General features: G+C 37.6%; 1 protein-coding gene across 2 annotated transcripts; it reads right to left on the reverse strand.

Annotated features, from left to right (window-relative positions):
- Nucleotides 1–1,061: 1,061 nt before the first annotated feature.
- On the reverse strand, nt 1,062–14,222 carry LOC105058258 (probable protein phosphatase 2C 12). 2 transcript variants are annotated; one of them, XR_834101.4, is made up of 9 exons: nt 13,596–14,222; nt 11,193–11,364; nt 10,026–10,179; nt 9,874–9,937; nt 7,708–7,815; nt 5,263–5,388; nt 4,941–5,176; nt 1,813–1,962; nt 1,062–1,721 (listed from the first exon to the last, which is right to left on the reverse strand). XR_834101.4 is itself a non-coding variant. In XM_010941140.4 (9 exons), exons 1-9 carry the CDS (start codon nt 13,794–13,796, stop codon nt 1,687–1,689), a joined length of 1,299 nt encoding a protein of 432 aa, XP_010939442.1. In that variant the 5' UTR covers nt 13,797–14,219; the 3' UTR covers nt 1,062–1,686. The 2 variants fall into 2 exon arrangements, 1 of the variants encoding a protein (XP_010939442.1); XM_010941140.4 differs by having other exon boundaries at nt 1,813–2,015; nt 13,596–14,219.
- Between the last annotated feature and the right edge of the window lie 1,191 nt (nt 14,223–15,413).

Consider the following 15,413-nt stretch of genomic DNA (forward strand, 5'->3'; position numbering starts at 1 on the left):
TCCATTTGCACGCCCATGATAATTATTTGAGATTATTTAAAAAAAAAGTTTGATAACAACATTTAAACATGGCAGGGCATGTTAGCTGATCCGAACACCAATAAGATTATTTGAGACAGTAGAAGCACTGAAGCTCACAGCATGATATAAAGAAAAGTCACTTAATCATAATCATTAAAAAAACATCAAAATTATGAAAGCGCTTCAACATGAACATAATGGCAAGAAGAATACTAATGCTGGTCAGAATTTCTAAAAAACTAAAAGATATGTTTGTCTTTAATGTAATACAATTCAATGACAAAGCTAAACAATGTATTGCCTGTTTTTCATATGTTGCAGAATATGAGGATAAAATTTCTAAGCAAAGCCTGTAAAGTATATTGAATTAATAGACAGTACAGTCATCCCTAGTTTAACAGAAAAAACAATCTAGACACATTTTAAATATTACAAAGCATGCTAGACAACTCGAGCAGTTTGCTTAAAATTGGACATGAACAGCTAACATTTCATAAGTTATGCAAAAAATAATCCAGTGGAAACTAGAGATAACCTATGCTACTAACCATCAAGAATGATTTCCTAGAGGCAACACTAGAAACCCCAGTACAATTTGCCAAATCAACTGAGGAAAATGATTATATCAAGAACACTAATTAATTATTTCCCTATGCAATTGAGATGAAGAAGATGCTATCATGTCATAATTGAAGAAGGAAAGTCCTGTAAATTATGTATTCTGATCCCACAAATAAACCCAACTACATAACCATATTCCATGAATAAATAGAGAAGTGTAAATCATTACAATGTCCCAGTGGAACCAATGACATTATACTTACATAAGAGGTTCCTGCAGATTACAGATATGATCACTTCTAGTAATTCAAAAAAAAAAAAAAAATACAAACATTTAAGGCACAAGGAATGTCGACAAACATTTAAGGCACAACAAGGAATGTGGACAAACATTTAAGGCACAGTAAGGAATGTCATGTAAGCCATTTGAAATGCATAAAATTTCAATGCTTGTGACTGAAACTTTGAACATAAAAAACTTCTTAGAAAATCATTTCATGATATTTGACTCGAGGATTAAAGTACAATGCCCTCGAAAGGCAAGCTTAAAAATTTCTATCAATCTAGTAACAAGTAAATCAGGAGTTTCATGTACGAGATGAATCACTTAGCAAGAAAGGTGGACCCACAAGTGTTTTTTTTGGAAAAAATATTAAACTCCACCATCCCCATTGGCAGTACACTGTAGACTGTCATCAGTTTTGTCTCTATAAAATGATTCATTTACAAGGCAATGAACCTAGAAAAGAATTGAGTTATCTCAGGTCCTTCATCAGCCAGACACTGCAGCATTGAACTTATCAGTGCCCCGATGTCTCCAAATGAAAAATCAGCACATTGCCTGCCCAACAAAGCAGCTTTGCAACTAATGAGTGCTAATTTTCACCTCTCACCTCGAAACTGAATGTTAGTAAAAATATCCAACGAAATGCCTTGTGCTACTCCAGAATTTTCATGTTATTTCAGAACTTGATGATCATACAATTTTACAGGAGGAAGAAGAAGTATCTGGAGACCTTCAAATGTTTTTGTTCCATCAGTTCTGCCACCAATGCTCGAGCCATGATATAAGTATACTATCACTAACACCACCAATGTCAGCCACTACTCACTTCCAGTACTCCTTCTAGAAGAGGAATCTAGATATATCAAAAAATAAAATAAAATAAATAAGGCATCAACATTTTGCAGCATAGATAAGTTAGAAATGGTTTTGTAAGTGTATTATACCTCTTGAAGGCCTTTTTCCTTCCATTGCTTCTTTTTTTCCTTGGCAACTTTGGCAAAGGAATGGACCATCCCAAGGACGCAATTTTCCATGTTGTGACAAACCAGCATGTACAGAAATGCCCTCATTTGGTTTCATCTCTACCTGGCAAACTGCACATATGAAAAGCTTGAACATGTTGCGTATTGGATACTCTGCATCTAACCTGCAGCATACAAGAATTTCATTGACCATTAATCACTTAACATAGAAATGCTTATATCCCGCATTAAGTGCTTGTCACAAAATGGTATTTGTTGCAAATTATTTTTCTACAAGCTCATCAAGCTGGTATTATATATGGTTCTATACGAGAATTTATACATTTTTGTTTTTATATGTCCACACATGCATTAGTTTCAAAGCCCAAGCATGTCAAGCACCACCAGTATCCACAACATCTCATTTGGCAATGTTCTTAGATAACTTTTTGAAATTAATAGCATTCCATACACCTTTACGACTGAGGGCATCTTAATGCATCAGCTCATTTTATATATGGGAATAGAAATGGGCCAGGTCCCAAGCTAAGCATGGACTCAACCCAAACTTTTTAATGCAAGGCCTATGCTCCATCAAGCACAAAAATGTTAGCGCTGTTAGCCCCAAGCGCACACAAATTTGGGCCAGGCTGGGCCATTTCAAAGACATGCCACGGACAGATAGAAACAGGTGGGTGCTGATTTGCCAAAGCTGCATGCATCAATGACAGAGGCAATGGGAAGTTTTGCATTGCAATAGGGAGTGTCACCAAGGGCATTGAGGGTTGTAGGTCCCATCGATAGGTGCAGTTGAGGGTCAGGACTATCAGGTAACCCCATAGAAGAGAAGAGAAGGAAGATAGCGGAGGGAGATGAGAGAGGAGAGAGAATGGAGGACAAAAAGAAAGGCAGAAGGATATAAAAGGTGGATAGGAGGAAGAGATGCGAAAGATTGGAAGAGAAGAGGAGAGGAAAAATTAGGGATATGTTAATTTGGGCCATCCATCTCAGACAAACAAATGGAAAAGTTTTGTTTTTAATAAAATGTGCCCATACAGAAGTGCCCTTTGACGGAGAAGATTCAAGTGTTCCTCATCTGCTCATGCAAAGGAAAATTCTTACAGCTGAAAATTTGAGAAAAAGTAATTGGCATGCACCATTAGCATGCGCATTGTGCAATGTAGAAGAAGAATCTCTTCATCATTTGTTTGCCAATTTTCGCTAGACTTGTCAGGTTTGGGTTTAAAATGCAGTTTTTTGACTCCACATACTCTCTGCATCAAAATTTGGTTTGAATAGCCCTTCTTAAAATCAGGAAAGTTTAGATGTTGGGCTGGGTTACCCTTGCAGCCATTATCTGTTTATCTCTTTAGATACAAAGAAACAAAAGATTGTCTACCCACCAGTCTGATGTTGTTGAAAGTGTGGATAAAGTGACCTTTCTTATGGAAGATTGATGAGCCAGAGACAAAGTTCAGTGTTGCTGAAATTATCTTTTCATCACTTAAGGATCTATAGCATTGTTGGACATTTCTGGGTTGCCACTGTTCTCCATCCATTGCATTGCTTGAGGTCAAGTTGATCTCTTTTCTTTTGTTCGTTCGTTCTATTTTTTTGGTAGTTCTTAATGCTGTTTGACTCTTTTATATGTGCCATACTTTTCATCAACTTAATGAAAGTGAATAGACACTGCCTAATCTTTTCTCAAAAAATAAAATAAAGTAAAACAACATATGCTTATAAATGAACATTTCATAACTATTCAATAAGGCTCCAGACCAAGCTCAAGGTGAAGAAAGGGCTGCCCAAAGCTGACCCAAAACATATTCAGACTTAATTTAGGCACAGTCCAACCTTAAATTATAACAGATCAAGCCTAAAGGCTCGAAGGTAGTCAGTCCAAGGCATACTTCTAGCCCTAAGCAATATTATAGATCTTGCTTGGTCCTAAGGTGACAGACTAGATTAAATATATCGGACTGAGAATCAATTTGACTCAAGGAAAGCAGAACCGGAATCGAGACCTATACCGGCTGACCGGCGGTACAAGCCGGTACAGATCCATACCGAACTGGACTGACAAGAACAAACACAAAGGAGAAGGGAATCGGGAAAGAGAAAAGGAGAAAGAGATAGAGAAAGAAAAAAAAGAGAGGGAAAGCCGTCGGAGGGCCTTCGACTGGCTATCGGATGGCGCAATCAATGCTTGCAATGCCCATGCGGCACAGCAGGTGTGAAACAGAGGCTTCACTATTCATCATCATTTTAAAAAATTGCAATGAGTGAACAGAGGCAGTCACCAATGTTCCGCGGCCACGGCTCCGCCCATGAGTTTTCCGCCGTCCGATGGCCACGACAACCATCCGGTGCCCGCCGACAGCCTCTCCACTGGCTACGTCTCCCTCCATTACCATCGCTCCATCCTCCACTCTTTTTCTTTCACTATCAGGCAACACCGAGCCGCGGAGGCCTCCGCGGCCCTCTGGCGGCCTCAGTGGACCATCGCTGGCCTCTAGCAACGTCGTCCCCTCTTTCCCTCCCTTCCTCTCTCTCTCTTCCTCTCTTTCCCTCTCTCTCCTCCAGTGTTCCAATTTGCTCGGCCGAACCATCCCGATTTGCCACTGGTATGGCTCAAAATGACTTGAACCATCCGGTTTGGGACGGTTTGGCAAACGCTGATTTGACTCTTCAGTTTTTAACTGATTCCCTAGAAATGAATGTAGCATCAGTATTCGTTATATCAAATCTTGCCGCCTTCCCTCTTTGGCCAGACACTCTTTCAAGTCACAAAGAAATTCAGAGGATTACTTCTTGCTCGCATGAGATTGTATTACAGTGAACAGGTAAGATTCCCGCTAGCCAAATGGCTTTTCAGGATTCATGGCAAGCTCCTCTTCTGCCTAAAGTTGCCTTCATCAGCAATTCAGCACCACTAAAGTCTGCTGAACCTTCCTAAAGCCTTCATGATTTACCATGCCCATTTAGATGAAAAAAAAAATCTTGGATTGTGGTGATGCTATATGATGATAGTGATGGTAAAGAAAATTAGACAGAATGTAAAAGCATCGTAGTAACTACTGATTTATCAAGTTCTAAATAAAAATACCGACCTTTTAGCAAGCATTGCAGATCCCTCCTCAAATATTTCTTCCACCACATCTGGCTGAGAATAGCCTCTATCTGAATGAGATGTTGATTCACAAGACCTTCTCCGAAACATATTCTTGAACACCCCCATCCCTTGCCTCTTTTGTGAAGGATCAGTAGGAGTTACCTTCTCTGGAGGTAATATATCAACTACAATGCAGGTAGTATCATCTCTTAGTCCTTTGACTTGTACAGCTTCCTGCAAAAGAAGCTATATAAAATAACTGACAGAAACCATCAGATGCAGCTCAAACAAAATGCGGGCAAACCATTAGAATGCAGTACTTTAACAATCTGATTTGCTGCAACATCTGCTGGCAGGCCACGGGAGCAATTAAGAGCTTCTTCACAAGTCAAAGCATCCCATACACCATCACTTGAGATGATTAAGCGACCACCAGCATTGGATAGCTGCAGTTATCATGTAGAATCCATTATCATGATCATGTTTCAGAAATGCAATAATAGACCATAACAAAGAACACAAAAGTCGTTTTTTCAACAATAGGCATCAACATACATGGTTACAGACTTACAGCCAACAATAAGTGTGCTGCTGAAAAAGCTAGATGCAAGAAGGCGGCAATTTTAAGTACTGTTCATCAGAGAACAATGATCACCAACTGTTGCTACTGATATTATCTCCGCACAGTTGAGTAGAAAATTTTAAGTACTGTTGTATCATTCTATTGATAGAAAGCATGGCATTTGAGATGTGCCAACAATGCAGACACTTGCCATGCATAGGTATGACAAAGAAATACCATTTTGTCAAAGGACGCCCATGAAAAGTCTGTAAAGCTATCCCAATGAAACTTCTTTTCTCACTGACATTGCTTAAGATGATAAGTCTGTATGCCTAGTGGGTGCTTGGAGACTAAGATGTTGTCTACACTGGATATCCCATTTATGGACATGAGGTACACTTCACATGTTGGAATGATAAGGAGAGGGAAAGCATATAGTCATTGAAACTGGAATTATGTTTCCAACCAAAGCCATGTATTTTTACCATAATCCATATGAAACTGGGGACCACAGAAATCTCAGGATTGCAAATCAGCAACCTCTGTCAACCCCAACATTTCTCCCTAGCTCTGCCTCCTCTCCTAAGCTCAAGTAAAGATGTCACATTATATTTCCCAGCCATTTACAGGACCTTATACAAGCAAGACAGCCAGGCATCCATGGAGCCTCTTAAAATATGTTCGTTTAACTGTTACAGATACATCATGCACAAAAGAAAGAAAATGGAAAGTAATCTCAGATGTGCAAAGCTGTTTAAATATGAAAACACATTTTGTAGTTATATGTCAAAACCACATATAAATATTCAAATCACATTAAGTAAAACAAATTCAACAGAAACATAGTTTTCAAAAAGTTGGGGTCTAACAAATAATAGTTAAAACTGCAAATATGTCTGCATGGTGAAGCATTGATAATAAGCAACCATATAAAATGATATTCTGACATGTAAACCAAAGTTTACTAAATAAGTACTGGATATTTTACCTGTCAGAAATCCAGTTGGTATGGTGTCATACCATACCAACAGGTGCCAGCCGCTGAGAAATGAGAGGAGAAAAGCACTGGGATAGCCTTTCTCCTCTATTTTAGCCCAGAACTGGCAGGAACCGGTCCCAACAGATACAAACCGGTGGTTCAGATCAATTTGGACTGGTTCCTAGCTTATCCCAAGCCGACACCAGAAACCATCCTGCTTCTGCACTGGTTCAGTTTGGTACACCCGAAACTGCATGGTTTGGGACAGTTCTGTATTCGTTGGTTGTTAACATGTAAACTCAGCCCATGCAGCGTACATGATAAACGGCCAGCAACGTGGCTACACACAAAAATGTTTAAGAATGAAACAGGCTGGTTTCAAGCCAGCACACGCTTGCCCCAGTCCGAATCAAACCCATGCAAGTATGCCTAATAGTCCAAAAGAAAATACTTCAGCTAGGCTCAAGCTATCTCAGACCTAAAAATCTGAAGGCCTGAACTGGTCCACACTGGGGGCAAGGGAGACAGAAAGGGAAGACTGCCATGAGGTGATGGCAGAGCAGCAGATGGCTGTAGCCCAGATCCCTCAATTTAGGCTAAAATACCCACATCCAACATTTAAACTTGGTTATTGGCATAGGCAGATGGAGAGACATAAAGGCTATCCTTGTGGTGGTGGCAACCATCAAGAGGAGAGACATTTCAATATGATTTCAATCTTGGCTTAGCTAACCATGTTTCATTTCAGCAGTTTTAATAACTTCAACTTCAGGTTCAAGCAAATATACCAGACATAATTTTAAAAGTATATTGCATTCTTAAGGTCCTTTTGGTGGTTTTAAAGCAAATATTATGTTAATGCATGCTTACCCCATACAAGTCCATCCTTTTTTTGAAATTTTTTCCCTTATTTGTACCCATGTGTATTGAGGCATACTGAACCCATAAAGGCACCATATGGCCTACTGTACCAAAATGGGCCATAACTGGAACATGGTTATAGTCTGTAAAAATTAATATCCTTGATCCAACATAATATATATTGTTTAAAACGGTTGTTGACTACAAAACAACACTACATGTAGGTGAATAATATTAGGTGCATATCATATGCATTAACGTCCATCATACGCAATATGCAAAAGAACAAGTCATAAAATTCATAGAATTCTTTTTGCAGGAAAAGACAAAGTGGGCTTTTATGGATAGAGTTAACTTACAGACCTTTACTTGCTTGACGTGAGGAACAGGAACAATAAATTCACCAACATCCATATCTCCAATTGATCTTGATAGACACAAGCCACCTGGCCAACACCTGAGAGGGCCAATCTGAAAAACCAACGTTCACTATTAAGTCAGATAGCCAAACTATAACCAGGGCTATAGATAAAAACCATAAGAGAATAGTTAGGACAAGGAATCTCTAAAAAGAACTCAAAATGAGTATAAAAATGTCTCGTTACATACTTACAACCATGTATAGAACATTAATTAATGTTGAAAATATAATACCATCAGACATACTTAAGAACTTCTAAGATCATTATGTCCGAATTGTCTAGTTAACTGTTTTACCCACAGAGTTTGGCAAAAATTTCAACATTCTAAAAGAGAACTGCACATGCATCTTTTTTTCCAATCAATGGGGCCTCGATAAGGAGAGGAAGGAGTGGGGAGCTTACAGTTTTTTGCTCCCCCTTTTCCCAACTGGTGCATCGTAGGCAAGCAGAGGAGGAGGCAGGGGCCTCATAGTTTTTTTTCCTTTCACCCGTATTATGTTAGGGCGAAAAAAAGATCAACCCAGTGGAAGATCAAAGATGAGGGGGTCTTTTAATGCTTTTTGTTAAGGGCCCAGCTTCGAGCTTTGGGGCCTTCTGCATGAAGCCAGCCTCAAAGTCTTTCCCATTACATACGAGTAGATTGATGATAAGAGGGAGCGCATTGTGCAAAATTAAGCTTTTTGACCAATTAAGTCATCATATCACTAGGAAGCAACACATATTTCACAGCATTTGTAGTTAATTTTAAAATGTTTTAAGCCATCAAATGATTAAATGTCTTGATCAAATTAAATGAGGTTAGTACATGTCTACTGTTTGAAGAAGCTGTCACCACAAATTGGCAAGCCATTAATTATACATGGTGAACTAGAAAAAAAGTTCCATACAATAACTTGACCCTTTATTGGCTTTCATGAAACTCGAGGGCCTAAGCAATCCTGACAATGGTTAGAAGAGATTCAAAAAATAAATAAATATAAAAACAGACCATATATATATATATATAATCAGGACAGACTCCCATGTGAAATCTTCATCCATCAAAATTTGGAGACTAAAACAAGTGGCATTTCTACCAGAATTCAAACTTTTAACTGGTTCATGGAGAAATCAAACTCTATGTTAACATCAAAGCAGTCATAAAATCCACCAAACTCCCATTAGTTGTTAGTAAGTGAAGAAGCATGTTCAGAGCAAGGAGTTACAACCATCTAGACTTAAATTAGCCTTTAAAAACCTGAAGAAAGTATGACTGTTTTGACAAGTGACTTCAAACAAAATATAGTCAACAGCTTAAGCACAAAATAATCTGCCAGCTGCATTACAAGGAAGCTAAATAACTAATATATACTACAGAAAAACCGAGGATATAGATGTATACAGCTACAGACTTCACAAAATGTGCAATTGTGACTACTTTGGCCAAAGGCAAAAAAAGGCCAGCATTTCAGCAAAATTGAACACTTGTAGGCCAGATAACTGATAAGAATTCAATGGCCACCGTATACAGAACAAATTATTTTTGTAGCCTAATAAAGTCGATCAAGACTTGTTAGGGACAAAAAAGAAGAAATTTCCAAAAACAAAATAAATATAAAAGCTCTTACTCAAATATATTGCCCATGAGAAAAATGGGGCGTACATACTAGTAGCACACTACAAACTCCTGCACTTCAAAGATTTTTTTTTCCCTATTACAGTCCAATGCATATAGATACCGATAATACTTGTCTATATCCCTTGAAGTTGCTCCCATGATTTTCTTGAATGACCTTTTTAAAAGATTAAAAACTGTAAACATAAAATTTCTAAACCTTTTTAATAATCATTCAATTTCATTAGGGAAAAGATGCACATGCCAACCAGGTGTCCACAACCAGAACAGACCGTCAGCTAGCTTTGCATATAAAGAATATTATTCAACAAAGCAATCAGCTCAGTTAATCTGGAAGTTGGAATATATACTAATGGAGAAGATGGGAACAGGAGCTGCTACAGAAGTATAGAGATAATGTTCTGAGTCCTGTCCTGACTACAAAAAATCAACAGCATAAAGTATCTCAAACAAAAACAAATAAACGATGAATACAGTATCCAAGGAAACAACCTCTGCACCACCAACAACATTCAGTCTCCCGACCTCACCTCCACTCGCTGTTATACGTTCCACCCTGCAGAAGAGTAAATCATAAAAAATTGATTGCCAAAAACCAATAGGATCTTCTGAAGTTATTATTATAAACAAGAGGAAAAACTTACTCTTCTTCATTGGCTTCTAGCCTATGATCTGCAGACAAGTAATAAACTGAACCTTCAGCAGATTCAAGTATGCAACGTGAATCACCAACTGATGCTACAGTTACAACCCATCCATCTATTATCACAAATGTCACAGTTGTTCCCGAGGTACGTGCTGAAATGTAAATCAACCAATCAAGCATAACAGATAAGTAGCATGACAATAATGGGGGCAAGAAATTAAAAAAGTTAATCAAGCATCAGAAAACACAAAAGGCAAATCTAGTAATTATAAAACAGAAGTAAATATTAAAACAGACAGATGAATTGGCATTCATACTTCATTAGATAGAAACTATTACCGTGTGGCTCAAAAAGTTCATGAAAGTTACAGTACATAACATCCAGATATTATGCTAAAGACAAGTTGGAGGGCACCTTGTGCTGGGCATCATTTGCACTCTTCACCGCAATAAAGTATAGCATTGGTCCAAAATAAAAAATTTAATATTCAATAAAAACAACCTAAAGAATTTGACTATTAAGAAACTAGATGAATGTTTGGAAAATTTACTAGCCAAAAGAATATGAAATGTAAGCAGAGAGATGAAATTTCTGCTCCAGAAATGTCAAGATCCATTATGTAGAATCTATATGTAATACACCATGTTCCAATTAAGATGTTTGTCTTCATGATATTGAATCTATATATGATGCAAAAAATAATATATAGCAGACCATTAAATTGAACTCCATGATCGCTACATCCTTATACTACTAAAATACAAGCACCACATTAGTCAAGCACAACAAAAGCACAATCAAAATAACCACCTCTTGATAGATCATATACTTACAATCAAGATTTTAAATCCCATAGGATGGAGCCATCCCAGTTTTTCCATGGAATAGGACATACTACCATCCCACCCCATCCCAACACTTGGGATGATAGATGCCTTGGGACATGCTGATCAGGATGCTGGGATGATCGGGATGGTCCTGTCCTGATAATTGGGATGGAACCTCATCCCAACGTCCCACCAGACATCCCACCAGGATTTGAAACCATGCTTACAATAACTTAAGTACTTTTAATCATCACAACAATGGTCTGAAGATGCTTAAGATCCTGCAAGTTCAAGACTCAAGATACAAAGCAATCTCCACTTAATACTGCGGATGTACCTCTAGTTTGAAAATCTTTATCTGTTTTAACAAACCCTGCAACCAAAGCTCTTGGTAGCGCTGCTAGCCATTCATCTCTGCTAAGATCTGATGGGATGGCACATAAAATATTATTTAAGAGATTTTCCTTAGCATATATAGCAGCTGCAGACCCGTTGTGCCCATCAAATAGCTGCAAAAGAAAAATGCAGTTGTTCAATACAAAAACTTCAAAATAAACATTAATGTTGCTAACATAGTTCAAAAATCAGAACATGCTAAAAGTAGGCATTATTAGAGACAGTTATTGCAGCAATTCCAATGTCATTGGCATATTATAATACAAATGTTTCACAAGATATGTGATAGCAGCTAGTTAATAGTTCATAAAAATACTAATAATTCTACACCTCAGAGATTTCCAAAAGCACCCTAAGTAACAGCTTTTGCTAAGTAGCATACATTAAGGGGCAGAAAAAAACTGCATGAGAAGCATCTTTGATTTTTCTTCAAAATTAAATATTATGGGGGGAAAGAAGAGATCAATTTTATGTGCATTTGCCATCTACATTTACAAAAGCTAATAACTTAGACTTTCATAGGTACATGATAATAACAGCAAGCTACATGATAATAACAGCATAAAGTACAGAAAACCTTAAAAAGAAACGATGACAAAGAGAGCATGTCATCATCTAAAATTGTAAGTTCTTTTAGGAAATACAGGATCCTCTCATCACTTGAGAAATCCTGCACATGTCATTGCTCATGCAAGTAAGACCTCACTAAATGTTCATGAGAAGACAAGGCCTGAGGAAAGCAGACAAAAATACTCCAATGAAATTCAATATGGGCTGGTATACGCAAGTGTTAACACACAAAGCTCAGCAAAATGGAAATACCATAAAACCTATTCTCACTTAAGCCAATTCCAGTTTAATTTTATCATTTTCTAACAAATAATTTCTGGTGCTTCTATAGAGAGCTAGAGAGAGCGTGGAAACTAATTTTTCATCACTCTCAGTCAAGCAGGAAAGGACAAAAAACAAGGAAAGGAATCACGTGATGCTTAGCTGATTGCTCTTGTAAACAAAATGTACCACATAATGAATGAAAGTGTTCACTGATCATTTTCAGAAAGTGTTTGGGATGCAGCAGTAAGTGAAAGTCAAAGTGTGCATGCTTTGTTTGTAGAATGAATTCTCCACAGGCTACACACAAAACTAGGACTAGAAGTAGACACTTGGAAGTCTTACGAGCATAACGAGACTTTGATGCAATGGTGAATCTGCAAATAACATCATAGGCTCAAACTGATGGAGCGATTGACCAGGAAAAATCTTGTTTAACTTCAGCAAATGTCTAGTTCATATACAGACACAATCACAAAGTGATCATCTTTTTTCGTTTGGTAAACACAAAGGGATTATTTTAATCTACCATCTTCAGCCTAGGAAATTTTAATAGCATGAAGGTTTAAGTTTTAGGGTGCTTTGGCGGTTCTGATTTTCCGTTTATGTTTTTGGATGATGTATTGCACCTTAAAGCTACACTAAGCATATGGTTTATTACCATGTGATATTATCAGTTGACATTTGACTTTATTATCAGTCGTGTTTTCAAGAAGTCTTGTGAGGTTATGACTAGAGTGTAGTTTGTCAGGAGGTGCATTTCTGCTTGTTTTAGCACTTTCAAAGACAACACAGTTCTTATTAACCCACTTTTCTTCTGCAGGTTTTACTCTCTCTTTCATGCACCATATAACCAAATCTGGGTGGGGAAAGAGCAAAAATAGCATCTTAATATGTTTTATACAGAATGATTTAAGTTTTATAAGAAAATCACCTAAATCAACTATAAAACTCGGCAATCCAAGTGGCATTTCAATCCATCCAAAACTAGAAATATCAAAGCCAATAGAATTATCAAATCCAACAAAGTTGTCTGCAGGACCAAGCAGATGATACGGGATTTACTGTGTCTGCCGGCGTCACCGCCTAAAACTGCATCAATACTATGTCCTCCAGCACCATCACTGCAGATTGTACCGAGAACGCATCAGAACCCTCCGTACCAAAAGAGTCATCTCGTAAAAAGCTATCAATTCTCCAACCAAGTCACAACACCTAATAAAGTTCCACTCAATCCAAAGTTTCGTGATACCTAATAAAATTCCACAATATCTACAAATTTCAGCACAATCACCCCTTGTCAACACCACAACAAACCATCAATTCTAACGAAAAATCAATAATTTACGGGGGCAAAAAAAAAAAAAGAAAAGCAACCACCATCCAAAACATCACAACAGGATAACCTTAAAACATTCAGGAAAATCATGAAAGATTCGAAAATAGGAGTCAAAAGGACAGGAGGGGGGGAGGAGGGAGACGGGGAGAGAGAGAGAGAGAGAGAGAGATATACAGCGAAGACCGAGAAGGTGGTGACGCCGTCGCCGGGAATGCGCTGGCAGTCCAACTTGAGCAGGGTGAAGTCCTCCCCTTTCTTGCTCTGGCTCGCTTGCCCATGCAAGACGTCGGGCTTATCAATCTTCTCACTTGTCAATTCCCTCTTCAGCAGCACCGCCAGTGGCACCGTCTGATTTCCCGCTGCCTTCGCCGCCATGATTCCCCCAATTCTCCTCCACGCCCCCACTGGCTTCGAATTCCTCTCCCTTGAACTAATTACACCGAATCAAACCCAAAGTACTCGCTTTAACCCGACTATTTATATAAAATTGGGAGAAATCTGTGGTTCCTTCTCCGAAAACTTCGATCTTAAAAAGGGAGGAAAGAATCACAGGGATCAGTTACATTCCCGAACGCGGAAATCCAGCAAGAAGGCAGCCCGCCACGCGGAATCTATGGAACGGGAATGGAAAGAAGCGAGAATTAATGGAAAAAAATCACCAAATGCGGCAAGTGTGGGGAGAATTAATGGAGGGGGGGAAAAGGATTTTTTTTTCCTTTCCTTCTTTCCTCTTCTCTTCATTGGAGAGAGAGAGAGAAGGGAAGGAGGGGGGAGGGGGCGGAAGAGAAGGTCGGCCTCTGGCATGGGAAAAATTATGGGGCGGGTCTTTTATCGCAATTCCTTGGTGTCGGCGGTAGGATGTCCCGCGGGAGGGGTTTAGGCTGAGCGAGTTGGCGCGCACCGGTGTAGTAGCGGGAAGTTGGCCGGACCGGGACTGGTCTGCTGAAAAATCTGGCATTGGGTGCCATCTTATTCGGTTTTTTAATATATATTTAATATTTTTATTTTTATTTTTTATTTAAAATTTAAATAATAAAAATATTTTTTTAAAAAAAATTATAATATTTTATGACATATTATGATATCCTACATTAAATTATGATTTTCTGTATGCAAAATGTCAAAATTTGATCTAAAAAATTATGACATCCTATGATATATTATTACATTCTGTGTCAAATTATGATTTTCTATATACAGGATATCATAATATAGCATATGATATTATAATATAAGAGGGATATTTTTTCCAACCACTTTCCAATGCACATTTAATATCTGTAGTTTTATTTTTTCATTTGAAAATTTTGAATGACGAAAATATCTCCACTCTTTTGAAAAAATTATGATATCTTGCATCAAATTATGATATCCTGCATCGAATTATTATTTTCTACATACAAGATGTCATAATATAAAAATAAGATGTCATAATTTTTTTTAAAAAATAAAGATATTTTCATCATTCAAAATTTTAAATAAAAAAATAAAATTATAGATATTAAATATGCGTTGAAAAATAATAACTACGTGAACCAATCAGATAAGATGGTATGCTTCACATCGAATTTTCAACGTCACCTGTGATACACAAAAAATTTCTCCAATCTATAATATTCTCCATTTCTAATGATATACAAATTTGAAGCTATTTTTTATTATCTTTTATTTTTTCAATTTGCTGGTTCTCTCAACCTCGTTCTCTTTAGTTTACTTTCGGGAGTGGGCAGATACTCTTGTCCTTGTAATCCACAGAAAGTATATTTGACCGCAGTATAGTTTGGTTAAAAGTAGGAAGTGATGGATTATCATTTAACTATATATTCGATCAAAATAGTTTTTTAACTATAAAAAGATATGTCTCATCAAAAAGTATAAAAGAATATGCGCTTTATGCTGGAGGATTTTCTTTTTTAAGAAATTGCTGTTAGGAGAAGGATTGGTAAGTTGGTCCCAAAATAAGCACTCAATTCTTTTGTATCTTGGGCAAAA

The sequence above is a fragment of the Elaeis guineensis genome, chromosome 15 (genome assembly GCF_000442705.2).
Source record: "Elaeis guineensis isolate ETL-2024a chromosome 15, EG11, whole genome shotgun sequence".
Classification (NCBI taxonomy): domain Eukaryota; kingdom Viridiplantae; phylum Streptophyta; class Magnoliopsida; order Arecales; family Arecaceae; genus Elaeis; species Elaeis guineensis.